This window comes from Bombina bombina, chromosome 10 (assembly GCF_027579735.1).
Source record: "Bombina bombina isolate aBomBom1 chromosome 10, aBomBom1.pri, whole genome shotgun sequence".
NCBI lineage: Eukaryota > Metazoa > Chordata > Amphibia > Anura > Bombinatoridae > Bombina > Bombina bombina.
The window spans coordinates 12612620-12634071 of NC_069508.1; the positions used below are offsets into that span (position 1 = coordinate 12612620).

Consider the following 21452-nt stretch of genomic DNA (forward strand, 5'->3'; position numbering starts at 1 on the left):
TAGGGAAAGCTCTGTACATGTGAAGAAGAGACCTGTGAGGTTAGGAAAGCTCTGCACATGTGAAGAAGAGACCTGTGAGGTTAGGAAAAGCTCTGTACATGTGAAGAAGAGACCTGTGAGGTTAGGAAAGCTCTGTACATTTGAAGAAGAGACCTGTGAGGTTAGGTAATCATTGTACATGTGAAGAAGAGACCTGTGAGGTTTGCAAAGCTCTGTACATGTGAAGAAGAGACCTGTGAGGTTTGCAAAGCTCTGTACATGTAAAGAAGAGACCTGTGAAGTTAGGAAAGCTCTGTACATGTGAAGAAGAGACCTGTGAGGTTAGGAAAGCTCTGTACATATGAAGAAGAGACCTGTGAAGTTAGGAAAGCTCCTTACATGTGAAGAAGAGACCTGTGAGGTTAGTAAAGCTCTGTACATGTGAAGAAGAGACCTGTGAGGTTAGGAAAGCTCTGTATATGTGAAGAAGAGACCTGTGAGGTTAGGAAAGCTCTGTACATGTGAAGAAGAGACCTGTGAGGTTAGGGAAGCTCTGTACATGTGAAGAAGAGACCTGTGAGGTTAGGAAAGCTCTGTACATATGAAGAAGAGACCTGTGAGGTTAGGGAAGCTCTGTACATGTGAAAAAGAAACCTGTGAGGTTAGGAAAGCTCTGTACATGTGAAGAAGAGACCTGTGAGGTTAGGAAAGCTCTGTACATATGAAGAAGAGACCTGTGAGGTTAGGAAAGCTCTGTACATGTTAATAAGAGACCTGTGAGGTTAGGAAAGCTCTGTACATATGAAGAAGAGACCTGTGAGGTTAGCAAAGCTCTGTACATGTGAAGAAGAGACCTGCGAGGTTAGGAAAGCTCTGTACATGTGAAGAAGAGACCTGTGAGGTTAGTAAAGCTCTGTACATGTGAAGAAGAGACCTGTGAGGTTAGGAAAGCTCTGTACATGTGAAGAAGAGACCTGTGAGGTTAGTAAAGCTCTGTACATGTGAAGAAGAGACCTGTGAGGTTAGGAAAGCTCTGTACATGTGAAGAAGAGACCTGTGAGGTTAGTAAAGCTCTGTACATGTGAAGAAGAGACCTGTGAGGTTAGGAATGCTCTGTATATGTGAAGAAGAGACCTGTGAGGTTAGGAAAGCTCTGTACATGTGAAGAAGAGACCTGTGAGGTTAGGAAAAGCTCTGTACATGTGAAGAAGAGACCTGTGAGGTTAGGAAAGCTCTGTACATGTGAAGAAGAGACCTGTGAGGTTAGGAAAGCTCTGTACATGTGAAGAAGAGACCTGTGAGGTTAGGAAAGCTCTGTACATGTGAAAAAGAGACCTGTGAGGTTAGGAAAGCTCTGTACATGTGAAAAAGAGACCTGTGAGGGTAGGAAAGCTCTGTACATGTGAATAAGAGACCTGTGAGGGTAGGAATGCTCTGTACATGTGAATAAGAGACCTGTGAGGGTAGGAAAGCTCTGTACATGTGAATAAGAGACCTGTGAGGTTAGGAAAGCTCTGTACATGTGAAGAAGAGACCTGTGAGGTTAGAAAAGCTCTGTACATGTGAAGAAGAGACCTGTGAGGTTAGGAAAGCTCTGTACATGTGAAGAAGAGACCTGTGAGGTTAGGAAAGCTCTGTACATGTGAAGAAGAGACCTGTGAGATTAGGAAAGCTCTGTACATGTGAAGAAGAGACCTGTGAGATTAGGGAAGCTCTGTACATGTGAAGAAGAGACCTGTGAGATTAGGGAAGTTCTGTACATGTGACAAAGAGACCTGTGAGGTTAGGGAAGCTCTGTACGTGTGAAGAAGAGACCTGTGAGGTTAGGAAAGCTCTGTACATGTGAAGAAGAGACCTGTGAGGTTAGGAAAGCTCTGTACATGTGAAGAAGAGACCTGTGAGGTTAGGAAAGCTCTGTACATGTGAAGAAGAGACCTGTGAGGTTAGGAAAGCTCTGTACAAGTGAAGAAGAGACCTGTGAGGTTAGGTAAAGCTCTGTACATGTGAATAAGAGACCTGTGAGGTTAGCAAAGCTCTGTACATGTGAAGAGGAGACCTGTGAGGTTAGGAAAGCTCTGTACATGTGAAGAAGAGACCTGTGAGGTTAGGAAAGCTCTGTACATGTGAATAAGAGACCTGTGAGGTTAGGGAAGCTCTGTACATGTAAAGAAGAGACCTGTGAGGTTAGGCAAGCTTTGTACATGTGAATAAGAGATCAGTGAGGTTTGGAAAGCTCTGTACATGTGAAGAAGAGACCTGTGAGGTTAGGTAAGCTCTGTACATATGAAGAAGGAACCTGTGAGGTTAGGAAAGCTCTTTACATGTGAAGAAGAGACCTGTGAGGTTAGGGAAGCTCTGTACATGTGAAGAAGAGACCTGTGAGGTTAGGAAAGCTCTGTACATGTGACGAAGAGACCTGTGAGGTTAGGCAAGCTTTGTACATGTGAAGAAGAGACCTGTGAGGTTAGGAAAGCTCTGTACATGTGACGAAGAGACCTGTGAGGTTAGGAAAGCTCTGTACATGTGAAGAAGAGACCTGTGAGGTTAGGAAAGCTCTTTACATGTGAAGAAGATACCTGTGAGGTTAGGGAAGCTCTGTACATGTGAAGAAGAGACCTGTGAGGTTAGGTAAGCTTTGTACATGTGAAGAAGAGACCTGTGAGGTTAGGAAAGCTCTGTACATGTAAAGAAGAGACCTGTGAGGTTAGGGAAGCTCTGTACATGTGAAGAAGAGACCTGTGAGGTTAGGAAAGCTCTGTACATGTGAAGAAGAGACCTGTGAGGTTAGGGAAGCTCTGTACATGTGAAGAAGAGACCTGTGAGGTTAGGGAAGCTCTGTACATGTGAAGAAGAGACCTGTGAGGTTAGGTAAGCTTTGTACATGTGAAGAAGAGACCTGTGAGGTTAGGAAAGCTCTGTACATGTGAAGAAGAGACCTGTGAGGTTTTGGAAAGCTCTGTACATGTGAAGAAGAGACCTGTGAGGTTAGGGAAAGCTCTGTACATGTGAAGAAGAGACCTGTGAGGTTAGGAAAGCTCTGTACATGTGAAGAAGAGACCTGTGAGATTAGGGAAAGCTCTGTACATGTGAAGAAGATATCTGTGAGGTTAGGAAAGCTCTGTACATGTGAAGTAGAGACCTGTGAGGTTAGGAAAGCTCTGTACATGTGAAGAAGAGACCTGTGAGGTTAAGGAAGCTCTGTACATGTGAAGAAGAGACCTGTGAGGTTAGGGAAGCTCTGTACATGTGAAGAAGAGACCTGTGAGGTTAGGGAAGCTCTGTACATGTTAATAAGAGATCTGTGAGGTTAGGAAAGCTCTGTACATGTGAAGAAGAGACCTGTTAGGTTAGTAAAGCTCTGTACATGTGAAGAAGAGACCTGTGAGGTTAGGGAAGCTCTGTACATGTTAATAAGAGATCTGTGAGGTTAGGAAAGCTCTGTATATGTAAAGAAGAGACCTGTGAGGTTAGTAAAGCTCTGTACATGTGAAGAAGAGACCTGTGAGGTTAGGGAAGCTCTGTACATGTGTAGAAGAGACCTGTGAGGTTAGCAAAGCTCTGTACATGTGAAGAAGAGACCTGTGAGGTTAGGAAAAGCTCTGTACATGTGAAGAAGAGACCTGTGAGGTTAGGAAAGCTCTGTACATGTGAAGAAGAGACCTGTGAGGTTAGGGAAGCTCTGTACATGTGAAGAAGAGACCTGTGAGGTTAGGGAAGCTCTGTACATGTGAAGAAGAGACCTGTGAGGTTAGGGAAGCTCTGTACATGTGAAGAAGAGACCTGTGAGGTTAGGGAAGCTCTGTACATGTGAAGAAGAGACCTGTGAGGTTAGGGAAGCTCTGTACATGTGAAGAAGAGACATGTGAGGTCAGGAAAGCTCTGTACATGTGAAGAAGAGACCTGTGAGGTTAGGGAAGCTCTGTACATGTGAAGAAGAGACCTGTGAGGTTAGGAAAGCTCTGTACATGTGAAGAAGAGACCTGTGAGGTTAGGGAAGCTCTGTACATGTGAAGAAGAGACCTGTGAGGTTAGAAAAGCTCTGTACATGTGAAGAAGAGACCTGTGAGGTTAGGGAAGCTCTGTACATGTGAAGAAGAGACCTGTGAGGTTAGGGAAGCTCTGTACATGTGAAGAAGAGACCTGTGAGGTTAGGAAAGCTCTGTATATGTGAAGAAGAGACCTGTGAGGTTAGGGAAGCTCTGTACATGTGAAGAAGAGACCTGTGAGGTTAGGGAAGCTCTGTACATGTGAAGAAGAGACCTGTGAGGTTAGGGAAGCTCTGTACATGTGAAGAAGAGACCTGTGAGGTTAGGGAAGCTCTGTACATGTGAAGAAGAGACCTGTGAGGTTAGGAAAGCTCTGTACATGTGAAGAAGAGACCTGTGAGGTTAGGGAAGCTCTGTACATGTGAAGAAGAGACCTGTGAGGTTAGGAAAGCTCTGTACATGTGAAGAAGATACCTGTGAGGTTAGGGAAGCTCTGTACATGTGAAGAAGATACCTGTGAGGTTAGGGAAGCTCTGTACATGTGAAGAAGAGACCTGTGAGGTTAGGAAAGCTCTGTACATGTGAAGAAGATACCTGTGAGGTTAGGGAAGCTCTGTACATGTGAAGAAGAGACCTGTGAGGTTAGGAAAGTTTTATTAAATGTAAAATGGGGACTTAGATGCTTTCTAATTTCTATATCTGCAGACAATTTAACAGTAAGGTCTGAGCTTTACTTGTATTTTGTAAAAGTAACATTCCTGCTGTCTGATGACCGGAGTACATCAGGGCACCCCTCTATCTACACTATCAGTCTTGCTCCCCCCGTGTACTTGGAAGCTTGGTGAGGCTGCTTCTAATTAAATTTCCCAGCAGCCCTTAACGAGCCATATACACACAGGGGGTATTTGGCTCCTTGCCCCAGACAAACCTCTACAAAATAAGGAAGGGTACAAGGACAGGGAGGTTAATGTGATAACTATTTAAGAGCTGTTGGATAAGATTCTGTTTATGAGCATAAACAGATAAGTGATTAGATGTGACTGGGAGTGGATGGTGTTTGTGTTACAGGTGGGTATTAGTGTGGGCTACAAGAGCCGTGTACGTATTTTAGTACTCATGCCTCTCTTCACACAGTACTAAGTACTCATGTCTCACATCACACAGTACTATGTACTCATGTCTCACATCACACAGTACTAAGTACTCATGCCTCGCTTCACACAGTACTAAGTACTCATGTCTCACATCACACAGTACTAAGTACTCATGTCTCACATCACACAGTACTAAGTACTCATGTCTCACATCACACAGTACTAAGTACTCATGTCTCACATCACACAGTACTATGTACTCATGTCTCACATCACACAGTACTAAGTACTCATGTCTCACATCACACAGTACTAAGTACTCATGTCTCACATCACACAGTACTATGTACTCATGTCTCACATCACACAGTACTAAGTACTCATGCCTCGCTTCACACAGTACTAAGTACTCATGTCTCACATCACACAGTACTATGTACTCATGTCTCTCTTCACACAATACTAAGTACTCATGTCTCACATCACACAGTACTATGTACTCATGTCTCACATCACACAGTACTAAGTACTCATGTCTCACATCACACAGTACTAAGTACTCATGCCTCGCTTCACACAGTACTAAGTACTCATGTCTCACATCACACAGTACTAAGTACTCATGTCTCACATCACACAGTACTAAGTACTCATGTCTCACATCACACAATACTAAGTACTCATGTCTCACATCACACAGTACTAAGTACTCATGTCTCACATCACACAGTACTAAGTACTCATGCCTCTCTTCACACAATACTAAGTACTCATGTCTCACATCACACAGTACTAAGTACTCATGCCTCTCTTCACACAATACTAAGTACTCATGTCTCACATCACACAGTACTATGTACTCATGTCTCACATCACACAGTACTAAGTACTCATGCCTCGCTTCACACAGTACTAAGTACTCATGTCTCACATCACACAGTACTAAGTACTCATGTCTCACATCACACAGTACTAAGTACTCATGTCTCACATCACACAGTACTAAGTACTCATGTCTCACATCACACAGTACTAAGTACTCATGTCTCACATCACACAGTACTAAGTACTCATGTCTCACATCACACAATACTAAGTACTCATGTCTCACATCACACAGTACTAAGTACTCATGTCTCACATCACACAGTACTAAGTACTCATGTCTCACATCACACAGTACTAAGTACTCATGTCTCACATCACACAATACTAAGTACTCATGTCTCACATCACACAGTACTAAGTACTCATGTCTCACATCACACAGTACTAAGTACTCATGTCTCACATCACACAGTACTAAGTACTCATGTCTCACTTCACACAGTACTAAGTACCCATGCCTCGCTTCACACAGTACTAAGTACTCATGCCTCGCTTCACACAGTACTAAGTACTCATGTCTCACATCACACAGTACTAAGTGCTCATGCCTCACTTCACACAGTACTAAGTACTCATGCCTCACTTCACACAGTACTAAGTACTCATGTCTCACATCACACAGTACTAAGTACTCATGTCTCACATCACACAGTACTAAGTACTCATGCCTCACTTCACACAGTACTAAGTACTCATGCCTCGCTTCACACAGTACTAAGTACTCATGCCTCGCTTCACACAGTACTAAGTACTCATGCCTTACTTCACACAGTACTAAGTACTCATGCCTCGCTTCACACAGCACTAAGTACTCATGCCTCTCTTTATACATTGCTAAGTACTCATGCCTCTCTTTACACATTACTAAGTACTCATGCCTTATGTCACACAGTACTAAGTACTCATGCCTCATTTCACACAGTACTAAGTACTCATACCTCTCTTCACACAGTACTAAGTACTCATGCCTCGCTTCACACAGTACTAAGTACTCATGCCTCGCTTCACACAGTACTAAGTACTCATACCTCTCTTCACACAGTACTAAGTACTCATGCCTCACTTCACACAGTACTAAGTACTCATGCCTCTCTTTACACATTACTAAGTACTCATGCCTTATGTTACACAGTACTAAGTACTCATGCCTCATTTCACACAGTACTAAGTACTCATACCTCTCTTCACACAGTACTAAGTACTCATGCCTCACTTCACACAGTACTAAGTACTCATGCCTCTCTTTACACATTACTAAGTACTCATGCCTCTCTTTACACATTACTAAGTACTCATGCCTTATGTCACACAGTACTAAGTACTCATGCCTCATTTCACACAGTACTAAGTACTCATACCTCTCTTCACACAGTACTAAGTACTCATGCCTCGCTTCACACAGTACTAAGTACTCATGCCTCGCTTCACACAGTACTAAGTACTCATGCCTCGTTTCACACAGTACTAAGTACTCATGCCTCACTTCACACAGTACTAAGTACTCATGCCTCTCTTTACACATTACTAAGTACTCATGCCTCTCTTTACACATTACTAAGTACTCATGCCTCTCTTTACACAGTACTAAGTACTCATGTCTCACCTCACACAGTACTAAGTACTCATGCCTCACTTCACACAGTACTATGTGCTCATGCCTCATGTCACACATTACTAAGTACTCATGCCTCTCTTTACACATTACTAAGTTCTCATGCCTCTCTTTACACAGTACTAAGTACTCATGTCTCACGTCACACAGTACTTAGTACTCATGCCTCACGTCACACAGTACTAAGTACTCATGCCTCACGTCACACAATACTAAGTACTCATGCCTCACTATCACACTGTACTTAGTACAGCAATCGAAATTCGGACGACTTTTTCAAATTCGGAGCTTCGGATCGATTCGAATTTCCGAATTATCCAGCAATGAAACTAAACGAATCCAAATACATTTATAACGAATAAATCCGTTATTTATTAGTTTGAAATCGTAAATTAGTTTGGATTTATTTGTTACATTCGAATGGCCATGGACTTATCACAATTACAGTAGTATTGTACAGTATATTAGGTCATATTACTCTGCTAGCTCTGTGCAGGGCACATTATGTAGCTGGTACCTGTGAGGTGGTACTTAGGTGGGATGTGCTATGTATTACACTAGTATTATGTACTGAATATAAGGTTATATACTTCTGCTAGCTCTGTGCAGGGCACATTATGTAGCTGTACCTGTGAGGTTGGTACTTAGGTGGGATGTGCTGTGTATTACACTAGTATTATGTACTGTATATTAGGTCATATACCTTTGCAAGCTCTGTGCATATTGTGTAGCTGGTACCTGTGAGGTTGGTACTTAGGTGGGATGTGCTATGTATTACACTAGTATTATGTACTGTATATTAGGTCATATACCTTTGCAAGCTCTGTGCATATTGTGTAGCTGGTACCTGTGAGGTTGGTACTTAGGTGGGATGTGCTGTGTATTACACTAGTATTATGTACAGTATATTAGGTTATATACCTCTGCTAGCTCTGTGCATATTGTGTAGCTGGTACCTGTGAGGTTGGTACTTAGGTGGGATATGCTGTGTATTACACTAGTATTATGTACTGTACATTAGGTTATATACCTCTGCTAGCTCTGTGCATATTGTGTAGCTGGTACCTGTGAGGTTGGTACTTAGGTGGGATATGCTGTGTATTACACTAGTATTATGTACTGTATATTAGGTCATATACCTTTGCAAGCTCTGTGCATATTGTGTAGCTGGTACCTGTGAGGTGGTACTTAGGTGGGATGTGCTGTGTATTACACTAGTATTATGTACAGTATATTAGGTCATATACCTTTGCAAGCTCTGTGCATTTTGTGTAGCTGGTACCTGTTAGGTTGGTACTTAGGTGGGATGTGCTGTGTATTACACTAGTATTATGTACTGTATATTAGGTTATATACCTCTGCTAGCTCTGTGCATATTGTGTAGCTGGTACCTGTGAGGTGGTACTTAGGTGAGATGTGCTGTGTATTAGACTAGTATTATGTACTGTATATTAGGTTATATACCTCTGCTAGCTCTGTGCATATTGTGTAGCTGGTACCTGTGAGGTTGGTACTTAGGTGGGATATGCTGTGTATTACACTAGTATTATGTACTGTATATTAGGTTATATACCTCTGCTAGCTCTGTGCATATTGTGTAACTGGTACCTGTGAGGTTGGTACTTAGGTGGGATGTGCTGTGTATTACACTAGTATTATGTACTGTATATATACCTCTGCTAGCTCTGTGCATATTGTGTAACTGGTACCTGTGAGGTTGGTACTTAGGTGGGATGTGCTGTGTATTACACTAGTATTATGTACTGTATATTAGGTTATATACCTCTGCTAGCTCTGTGCATATTGTGTAGCTGGTACCTGTGAGGTGGTACTTAGGTGGGATGTGCTGTGTATTACACTAGTATTATGTACAGTATATTAGGTAATATCACTCTGCTAGCTCTGTGCATATTATGTAGCTGGTACCTGTGAGGTTGGTACTTAGGTGGGATGTGCTATGTATTACACTAGTATTATGTACTGTATATTAGGTTATATACCTCTGCTAGCTCTGTGCATATTGTGTAGCTGGTACCTGTGAGGTTGGTACTTAGGTGGGATGTGCTATGTATTACACTAGTATTATGTACTGTATATTAGGTTATATACCTCTGCTAGCTCTGTGCAGGGCACATTATGTAGCTGTACCTGTGAGGTTGGTACTTAGGTGGGATGTGCTGTGTATTACACTAGTATTATGTACAGTATATTAGGTAATATCACTCTGCTAGCTCTGTGCATATTATGTAGCTGTACCTGTGAGGTTGGTACTTAGGTGGGATGTGCTGTGTATTACACTAGTATTATGTACAGTATATTAGGTAATATCACTCTGCTAGCTCTGTGCATATTATGTAGCTGGTACCTGTGAGGTTGGTACTTAGGTGGGATGTGCTATGTATTACACTAGTATTATGTACTGTATATAAGGTTATATACCTCTGCTAGCTCTGTGCAGGGCACATTATGTAGCTGTACCTGTGAGGTTGGTACTTAGGTGGGATGTGCTGTGTATTACACTAGTATTATGTACTGTATATAAGGTTATATACCTCTGCTAGCTCTGTGCAGGGCACATTATGTAGCAGTACCTGTGAGGTTGGTACTTAGGTGGGATGTGCTGTGTATTACACTAGTATTATGTATTGTATATTAGGTCATATACCTTTGCAAGCTCTGTGCATATTGTGTTGCTGGTACCTGTGAGGTTAGTACTTATGTTGAGTCAGATGGGTTACACCTAATATACAGTACATAATACTAGTCTAATACACAGTACATCCCACCTAACACATACCGAACTTCCGTATTTACAAATCGAATCTGAACCGAATACATCCAAGTTTATTTGAATCCGAATGAATCCAAAACGAATACATTCGAATGTATCTGAATCGATCTGAAAACGAAATTCTAAATAACCTGAATCGGTCTGAAACTAACAGTAACAAATTTTTCCACTGCGCACAAGTCTAGTGTGCACCAGTGTCAGCAGGGCCGACCTAAGTGAGAGGGGATATTTATAGCAAATAAATGCAAAACATGACATTATAGACTAGATCGTATACATGACATTATAGACTAGTTCCTATACATGACATTATAGACTAGCTCCTATACATGACATTATAGACTAGATCGTATACATGACATTATAGACTAGTTCCTATACATGACATTATAGACTAGTTCCTATACATGACATTATAGACTAGCTCCTATACATGACATTATAGACTAGATCGTATACATGACATTATAGACTAGTTCCTATACATGACATTATAGACTAGATCCCATACATGACATTATTGACTAGCTCCTATACATGACATTATAGACTAGATCGTATACATGACATTATAGACTAGTTCCTATACATGACATTATAGACTAGATCCCATACATGACATTATAGACTAGATTGTATACATGACATTATAGACTAGATCGTATACATGACATTATAGACTAGATTGTATACATGACATTATAGACTAGATCGTATACATGACATTATAGACTAGTTCCTATACATGACATTATAGACTAGATTGTATACATGACATTATAGACTAGATTGTATACATGACATTATAGACTAGATCGTATACATGACATTATAGACTAGATCCTATACATGACATTATAGACTAGATTGTATACATGACATTATAGACTAGATCCTATACATGGCATTATAGACTAGATCCTATATATGACATTATAGATTAGATCCTAGATATGACATTATAAAGTAGCCACTATAGAAACATCTAGCGACAGATGATTCCTCACACTTAGTGACTGTTCATAGATTACTGAGACTGCGCTATGTGCGCCTAAATAAATGATAGCGGCTCCTGAGGTCTGGTCACTATCACTAGCAGCCTGGTAGCTTCTGACTCACAACTCTGCTATAAGTGGTGCCTGCATATTCCATTATTATAACTCATTAATGTGACAGTAGACACCTAACATATCTCACTAATTGGCTTTATCAGATAACAACAGTAAAACGTTTCACTTTATACTAACATAATGACAGTGGCTGAATAAGGATACTAGTGGCGCACTAACTGTAGAGAGCGCAAGTGATATTGGATTTTTTTGTTTTTTGCGTGCAACGGAAGTAGCGCACGTATTACAAGTTAAAAGTAAACACGTTCGCTTATAGACTGTCTGTAAGCTGCTCTCAGCTGAGGTTTTGTGTTCTCTTCTCATGTTTGTTTTCCTATACAATTGCCAGTTTAACAGAGTATTTCAGGGGCAGAGCTCACCTCACCCCTTGTGTAACAGAAATTAGACTAAGCTGATCTTATAGGATTTCAGTACTGTGGCATTTGTGCAAGCCAGTAATCCAGTGCAGAGATCCGGGCACAACACAGACAATGCTCTGTCCGTTCATATGGGCCGGTCTGACGTCGGTTCTGATACCTGTTGGTAAGGAGCCCATTGGGTCTTTGTTGTCACCATTATCAGAGGCGTGTGATGGTCACATGTCGTAGGGTTTTATTTTGTAACTAAGCTATAAAAAGTATCAGAATTTGTCCAAGAAATCAGCAACTGTACAGGTGTATTTCATGTTACTGACTATAGGAACAGCCAAGCCAGACCCCACTGCAAGATTACAAAATAATGTGACGTCTGACCGTTATCTCATCCAGTAAATCTGTTCTGTAGCGAATCTTTCTCTTGTAAATGCCTGGTGAGGATACTGTGGTGAGGATACTGTGGTGAGGATACTATGGTGAGGATACTGTGATGAGGATACTGTGGTGAGGATACTATGGTGAGGATACTGTGGTGAGGATACTGTGGTGAGGATACTATGGTGAGGATACTGTGGTGAGGATACTATGGTGAGGATACTGTGGTGAGGATACTGTGGTGAGGATACTATGGTGAGGATACTGTGGTGAGGATACTGTGGTGAGGATACTGTGGTGAGGATACTGTGGTGAGGATACTGTGGTGAGGATACTATGGTGAGGATACTATGGTGAGGATACTATGGTGAGGATACTGTGGTGAGGATACTGTGGTGAGGATACTGTGGTGAGGATACTATGGTGAGGATACTGTGGTGAGGATACTATGGTGAGGATACTGTAGTGAGGATACTGTGGTGAGGATACTGTGGTGAGGATACTGTGGTGAGGATACTGTGGTGAGGATACTGTGGTGAGGATACTATGGTGAGGATACTGTGGTGAGGATACTGTGGTGAGGATACTATGGTGAGGATACTGTGGTGAGGATACTGTGGTGAGGATACTGTGGTGAGGATACTGTAGTGAGGATACTGTGGTGAGGATACTGTGGTGAGGATACTGTGGTGAGGATACTGTGGTGAGGATACTATGGTGAGGATACTATGGTGAGGATACTGTGGTGAGGATACTATGGTGAGGATACTATGGTGAGGATACTATGGTGAGGATACTGTGGTGAGGATACTGTGGTGAGGATACTGTGGTGAGGATACTGTGGTGAGGATACTATGGTGAGGATACTGTAGTGAGGATACTGTGGTGAGGATACTGTGGTGAGGATACTATGGTGAGGATACTATGGTGAGGATACTATGGTGAGGATACTGTGGTGAGGATACTGTGGTGAGGATACTATGGTGAGGATACTGTGGTGAGGATACTGTGGTGAGGATACTATGGTGAGGATACTGTGGTGAGGATACTGTGGTGAGGATACTGTGGTGAGGATACTGTGGTGAGGATACTGTGGTGAGGATACTGTGGTGAGGATACTATGGTGAGGATACTGTGGTGAGGATACTGTGGTGAGGATACTGTGGTGAGGATACTGTGGTGAGGATACTGTGGTGAGGATACTGTAGTGAGGATACTGTGGTGAGGATACTGTGGTGAGGATACTGTGGTGAGGATACTGTGGTGAGGATACTATGGTGAGGATACTGTAGTGAGGATACTGTGGTGAGGATACTGTGATGAGAATACTATGGTGAGGATACTATGGTGAGGATACTGTGGTGAGGATACTATGGTGAGGATACTGTGGTGAGGATACTATGGTGAGGATACTGTGGTGAGGATACTGTGGTGAGGATACTATGGTGAGGATACTGTGGTGAGGATACTGTGGTGAGGATACTGTAGTGAGGATACTGTGGTGAGGATACTGTGGTGAGGATACTGTGGTGAGGATACTGTGGTGAGGATACTGTAGTGAGGATACTGTGGTGAGGATACTGTGGTGAGGATACTACTGTAGTGAGGATACTGTGGTGAGGATACTGTGGTGAGGATACTGTAGTGAGGATACTGTGGTGAGGATACTGTGGTGAGGATACTATGGTGAGGATACTGTGGTGAGGATACTGTGGTGAGGATACTGTGGTGAGGATACTGTAGTGAGGATACTGTGGTGAGGATACTGTGGTGAGGATACTGTGGTGAGGATACTATGGTGAGGATACTATGGTGAGGATAGGGTTTTATTTTGTAACTAAGCTATAAAAAGTTTTTGTCCAAGAAATCAGCAACTGTACAGGTGTATTTCATGTTACTGACTATAGGAACAGCCAAGCCAGACCCCACTGCAAGATTACAAAATAATGTGACGTCTGACCGTTATCTCATCCAGTAAATCTGTTCTGTAGCGAATCTTTCTCTTGTAAATGCCTGGTGAGGATACTGTGGTGAGGATACTGTGGTGAGGATACTATGGTGAGGATACTGTGGTGAGGATACTGTGGTGAGGATACTATGGTGAGGATACTATGGTGAGGATACTATGGTGAGGATACTGTGGTGAGGATACTGTGGTGAGGATACTGTGGTGAGGATACTGTGGTGAGGATACTGTGGTGAGGATACTATGGTGAGGATACTGTGGTGAGGATACTGTGGTGAGGATACTATGGTGAGGATACTGTGGTGAGGATACTGTGGTGAGGATACTGTGGTGAGGATACTGTAGTGAGGATACTGTGGTGAGGATACTGTGGTGAGGATACTGTGGTGAGGATACTGTGGTGTGGATACTATGGTGAGGATACTGTGGTGAGGATACTATGGTGAGGATACTATGGTGAGGATACTATGGTGAGGATACTGTGGTGAGGATACTGTGGTGAGGATACTATGGTGAGGATACTGTGGTGAGGATACTGTGGTGAGGATACTATGGTGAGGATACTGTGGTGAGGATACTATGGTGAGGATACTGTGGTGAGGATACTGTGGTGAGGATACTGTGGTGAGGATACTGTGGTGAGGATACTATGGTGAGGATACTGTGGTGAGGATACTGTGGTGAGGATACTGTGGTGAGGATACTGTGGTGACGATACTGTGGTGAGGATACTGTGGTGAGGATACTGTAGTGAGGATACTGTGGTGAGGATACTGTGGTGAGGATACTGTGGTGAGGATACTGTGGTGAGGATACTATGGTGAGGATACTGTAGTGAGGATACTGTGGTGAGGATACTGTGGTGAGGATACTATGGTGAGGATACTATGGTGAGGATACTGTGGTGAGGATACTATGGTGAGGATACTGTGGTGAGGATACTATGGTGAGGATACTGTGGTGAGGATACTGTGGTGAGGATACTATGGTGAGGATACTGTGGTGAGGATACTGTGGTGAGGATACTGTAGTGAGGATACTGTGGTGAGGATACTGTGGTGAGGATACTGTGGTGAGGATACTGTGGTGAGGATACTGTGGTGAGGATACTGTAGTGAGGATACTGTGGTGAGGATACTGTGGTGAGGATACTACTGTAGTGAGGATACTGTGGTGAGGATACTGTGGTGAGGATACTGTAGTGAGGATACTGTGGTGAGGATACTGTGGTGAGGATACTATGGTGAGGATACTGTGGTGAGGATACTGTGGTGAGGATACTGTGGTGAGGATACTGTAGTGAGGATACTGTGGTGAGGATACTGTGGTGAGGATACTGTGGTGAGGATACTGTGGTGAGGATACTATGGTGAGGATACTGTAGTGAGGATACTGTGGTGAGGATACTGTGGTGAAGATACTATGGTGAGGATACTATGGTGAGGATACTGTGGTGAGGATACTATGGTGAGGATACTGTGGTGAGGATACTGTGGTGAGGATACTGTAGTGAGGATACTGTGGTAAGGATACTGTGGTGAGGATACTGTAGTGAGGATACTGTGGTGAGGATACTGCGGTGAGGATACTATGGTGAGGATGCTACTGTAGTGAGGATACTGTGGTGAGGATACTGTGGTGAGGATACTGTAGTGAGGATACTGTGGTGAGGATACTGTGGTGAGGATACTGTGGTGAGGATACTGTAGTGAGGATACTGTGGTGAGGATACTGTGGTGAGGATACTGTGGTAAGGATACTGTGGTGAGGATACTGTAGTGAGGATACTGTGGTGAGGATACTGTGGTGAGGATACTGTGGTGAGGATACTGTGGTGAGGATACTGTGGTGAGGATACTGTGGTGAGGATACTGTGGTGAGGATACTGTAGTGAGGATACTGTGGTGAGGATACTATGGTGAGGATACTGTGGTGAGGATACTATGGTGAGGATACTGTGGTGAGGATACTATGGTGAGGATACTGTGGTGAGGATACTGTGGTGAGGATACTGTGGTGAGGATACTGTGGTGAGGATACTATGGTGAGGATACTGTGGTGAGGATACTGTGCTGAGGATACTGTGGTGAGGATACTGTGGTGAGGATACTGTGGTGAGGATACTGTGGTGAGGATACTGTGGTGAGGATACTGTGGTGAGGATACTATGGTGAGGATACTGTGGTGAGGATACTGTGGTGAGGATACTGTGGTGAGGATACTGTGGTGAGGATACTATGGTGAGGATACTGTGGTGAGGATACTGTGTCCAGTAGTGGAATCTCCTCAACAAAAGGCCCCACCAAAGGTGGAAGAAAGCAATAGTAATAAAATACTTGCTGCTCTGTATAATGATTTTGAGTAGATAGATAGATTAGACAGACAGACAGAAACATAAAAACATAGAATTTGACGGTAGATAAGAACCCAAAAGGTTCTACCCATATTACGTTACTTTTGTCTTAGGATAGCCTTATCAAGTCCCAGGCATTTTTTAATTCCTTTACAGTCTTTGGGGCAAATTTATCAAGCTCCTTCTTATACGATCGGGTTGATTGACAACCCCTGGTAGCGGCCAATTGGCGCGAATTTGCAGGGGGCGGTATTGCATCACAAGAACTGCTGGTGCAATGATAAATGCCGAGAGCGTATGCTGTCGGCATTTATTGATGTGCAGCGGACATGATCCGCAATATCGGATCATGTCCGCTCGCACATTAATAAATAGGCCCCTTTGTGTTTACCACCTCAAATGGAAGTTTATTCCATGAATACTATGTATATAGTGTCTATCTATCTATCTATCTATCTATTTATTTATCTATACAGTATCTATCTGTCTGTCTATTTATCTATACAGTATCTATCTATCTTAGGTAGATAGACAGATAGACACTGGATAAATAGATAGATATATAGATAGATAGATATACACTGGATTGATAGATAGATAGATAGATAGATAGATAGACAGGTAGATAGACACTGGATAGATAGATAGATAGATAGATAGGTAGATAGACACTGGATAGATAGATAGATAGATAGATACTGGATATATTGATAGATAGACACTGGATATATTGATAGATAGACACTGGATAAATTGATAGATAGATATACACTGGATAGATTGATAGATAGACACTGAATGGATAATTAGATAGATAGATAGATAGATAGATATACACTGGATAGATAGATAGGTAGAAGATAGATAGACACTGGATAGATAGACACTAGATAGATAGATAGATAGATAGATAGATAAGATGATCTTCACTGCAAAAAGGCTCATGTGTATTAGGTTTTACACATTCTGCACACACCTATGTATAGACTGGCAGCTATGTATAGGGCCACCACAGCATTTGGGCCCTTGTACCACAGCACCTGCTGCACGAATGGTCGTTCCACCCCTTATTTTACCCATTTGAATATTGTGTGTAAATATAATTATTCTCATTACTGGCCCTGTCTTGTCACAGTAATTATCACAGTTAAACACATGTACTAGTGTTGTATTCTTTGTATATCTTGTCATATGTGTATATTATAAATATCTCTCTGACATTAAATGGTAAACGTTAGTTAGTTCTGTGAGCTCGAACTGATACGCAATGTGTTCTAGTACCCATAATATATGTCATTAAATATTATCTTCTGCTGATAGTTTTAATGGAACAAAACGAGTTGCAGGACATAAAATAATAAACCCTGTCGGTGCTTTTCCTACATATCCCAGGTGTTCACTGTGAAGACAATAATGAATGTGAATCGTCGCCTTGCCAAAATGGCGGAATCTGTGAGAATATTGTTGCCGGTTACCACTGTCACTGCTTGTCTCTGCCGGACAGTGCTGGACACTATTACGGAGGTAGAGACTGTGAAAAGCTGCTTGTTGGTTGCAGAGGACAAAGGTGCCTAAATGGTGGCTCATGTGTTCCTGCTTTAGTGGAGGGAGAACACACCCACAGTTGCCTTTGCCCTGCAGGGTTTACTGATCCGACCTGTAGGACCCAGACCACGTTCTCTTTTAATGGTAAAACCATCCTTTCCCTCTGGAACGGGACGTTCCGGGCTCTCACCAACATCTCTCTGCGCTTCCAGACTGTACAGACCTCAGCTGTCATACTTTATCTGAGAGGCCCTGAGAGGTCTCTCACAGTTTACCTGCAGAACGGTTACTTGTTCTTATCGTCCTCTATCAACAAACAAGTGACAGTCCACATTCATTTGTCACTGAATGTTAGTGATGACCACTGGCATACCTTGCAAATAACTGTATCAAATCATTTAACCCTTAGATTACTGGATAACACTTGTGCACCAAATTGTGGAAACAGTTCCGTACAAGATCTAAGTGCTAATACAAAGGATCATTCCTTTGAGGACCTGTTATTGGGAGGTGAGCCACCGCCAATCATCGAGGAAGAGAATGGATCTAAGAATGCTGAGCAGAAGCTGCCTGGGTTCATTGGCTGTATGCAGGACATCACAGTAGATTCTACTCTTCTCAGTGAACGTTATGAAATGATTGGTAACGTTCAGGTTGGGTGCAAGAGAACAGATCATTGTATAGATCAGCCCTGTAACAACAGAGGACGATGCATTAACCTGTGGCTCAGCTACCAGTGTGACTGCTACAGGCCATACAGAGGCACCAACTGCTCCTCAGGTAAGTGGTCCTGATGTATGAAGAAGGTATAATGTGTCACACTAAGCTCATATGGGGCCTCATGATATAAAGGCCTCTGCTCTAGTCAGATTATCTAAGAAGTCTCATCAGTACTTCAAATAATTTTAGAAAAGCATTTTTTATTTCTGTAAAGTTTATCTAGATATGCAGGTTCTGAAAGTGAAAGAGAGACCTACATGTTGCAATGTGATGCTCATAAAAGACCTCTTCTTGGTTGGTAGTAAGCAATGATACAACTAAAATTGTTCCATAAACATTTCACTGTCATTAGTACACTGTGGCCTTAGCAGGGACTGAGCCCATAAACATGTCACTGTCATTAGTACACTGTGACCCTAGCAGGGACTGAGCACATAAACATGTCACTGTCATTAGTACACTGTGACCCTAGCAAGGACTGAGCCCATAAACATGTCACTGCCATTAGTACACTGTGGCCCTAGCAGGGACTGAGCCCATAAACATGTCACTGTTATTAGTACACTGTGACCCTAGCAGGGACTGAGCCCATACACATGTCACAGTCATTAGTACACTGTGACCCTAGCAGGAACTGAGCACATAAACATGTCACTGTCATTTGTACACTGTGGCCCTAGCAGGGACTGAGCACATAAAAATGTCACTGTCATTAGTACACTGTGACCCTAGCAGGGACTGAGCCCATAAACATGTCACTGTCATTAGTACACTGTGACCCTAGCAGGGACTGAGCACATAAACATTTCACTGTTATTAATACACTGTGACTCTAGCAGGGACTGAGCACATAAACATGTCACTGTCATTAGTACACTGTGACCCTAGCAAGGGCTTAGCACATAAACATGTCACTGTCATTAGTACACTGTGGCACTAGCAGGGACTGAGCACATAAACATGTCACTGTTATTAGTACACTGTGACATGACTAAAGAGTAAGCTCATAAACATATCACTGTCATTAGTACACTTTGACCCTAGAAGGGACTGAGGCTATAAACATGTCACTATCATTAGTACACTGTGACCCTAGCAGGGATTGAGCACATAAACATGTCACTGTCATTAGTCCACTGTGACCCTAGCAGGAACTGAGCACATATTCATGTCACTGTCATTAGTACACCGTGACCCTAGCAGGGACTGAGCACATAAACATATTATTGTCATTCTTACACTGTGACCCAAGCAGGGACTGAGCAAATAAACATGTTACTGTCATTAGTACACTGTGACCCTAGCACAGACTTAGCACATAAACATGTCACTGTCATTAGTACACAGTAACCCTAGCAGGGACTGAGCCTATAATTATGTCACCGTCATTAGTACACAGAGACCCTAGCAGGGACTGAGCACATAAACATGTCACTGTCATTAGTATACTGTGACCCTAGCAGAGACTGCGCACATAAACATGTCAATGTCATTAGTACACTGTGACCCTAGCAGGGACTGAGCACATAAACATGTCACTCTGATTAGTACACTGTGACCCTAACAGGGACTGAGCAGATAAACGTGTCACTGTCATTAGTACACTGTGACTCTAGCAGGTACTGAGCCTATAAATATGTCACTGTCATTAGTACACTGTGACCCTAGCAGGTACTGAGCACATAAACATGTCACTGTCATTAGTACACTGTGACCCTAGCAGGGACCGAACACATAAACATGTCACTGTCACTAGTACACTGGGGCACTAGCAGGGACTGAGCACATAAACATGTCACTGTCATTAGTACACTGTGACACTAGCAGGGACTGAGCTATAAATATGTCACTGTCATTAGTACACTGTGACCCTAGCAGGGACTGAGCACATAAACATGTCACTGTCATTAGTACACTGTGACCCTAGCAGGGACTGAGCTATAAACATGTCACTGTCATTAGTACACTGTGACCCTAGCAGGGACTGAGCACATAAACATGTCACTGTCATTAGTACACTGTGACCCTAGCAGGGATTGAGCTATAAACATGTCACTGTCATTAGTACACTGTGACCCTAGCAGGGACTGAGCACATAAACATGTCACTGTCATTAGTACACTGTGACCCTAGCAGGGACTGAGCACATAAACATGTCACTGTCATTAGTACACTGTGGCACTAGCAGGGACTGAGCACATAAACATGTTACTGTCATTAGTACACTGTGACCCTAGCAGGGACTGAGCACATAAACATGTCACTGTCATTAGTACACTGTGACCCTAGCAGGGACTGAGCACATAAAAATATCACTGTCATTAGTACACTGTGGCACTAGCAGGGACTGAGCACATAAATATGTCACTGTCATTAGTACACTGCGACCCTAGCAGGGACTGAGCACATAAATAGTTCACTGTCATTAGTACACTGTGACCCTAGCAGGGACTGAGCACATAAACATGTCACTGTCATTAGTACACTGTGACCCTAGCAGGGACTGAGCACATAAACCTGTCACTGTCATTAGTACACTGTGACCCTAGCAGGGACTGAGCACATAAACATGTCACTGTCATTAGTACACTGTGACCTTAGTAGGGACTGAGCACATAAACATGTCACTGTCATTAGTACACTGTGGCACTAGCAGGGAC

At 42.7% G+C, this 21452-nt stretch overlaps 1 protein-coding gene across 1 annotated transcript in view; it reads left to right on the forward strand.

The window, feature by feature from the left end:
* CRB1 (crumbs cell polarity complex component 1) overlaps window positions 1–21452 on the forward strand; it is a 114323-nt gene that overhangs the window by 57654 nt on the left and 35217 nt on the right. The window contains exon 3 of the mRNA XM_053693752.1: window positions 17920–18852. Coding sequence (XP_053549727.1) covers window positions 17920–18852 — 933 coding nt within the window. The remainder of the gene's footprint in view (window positions 1–17919; window positions 18853–21452) is intronic.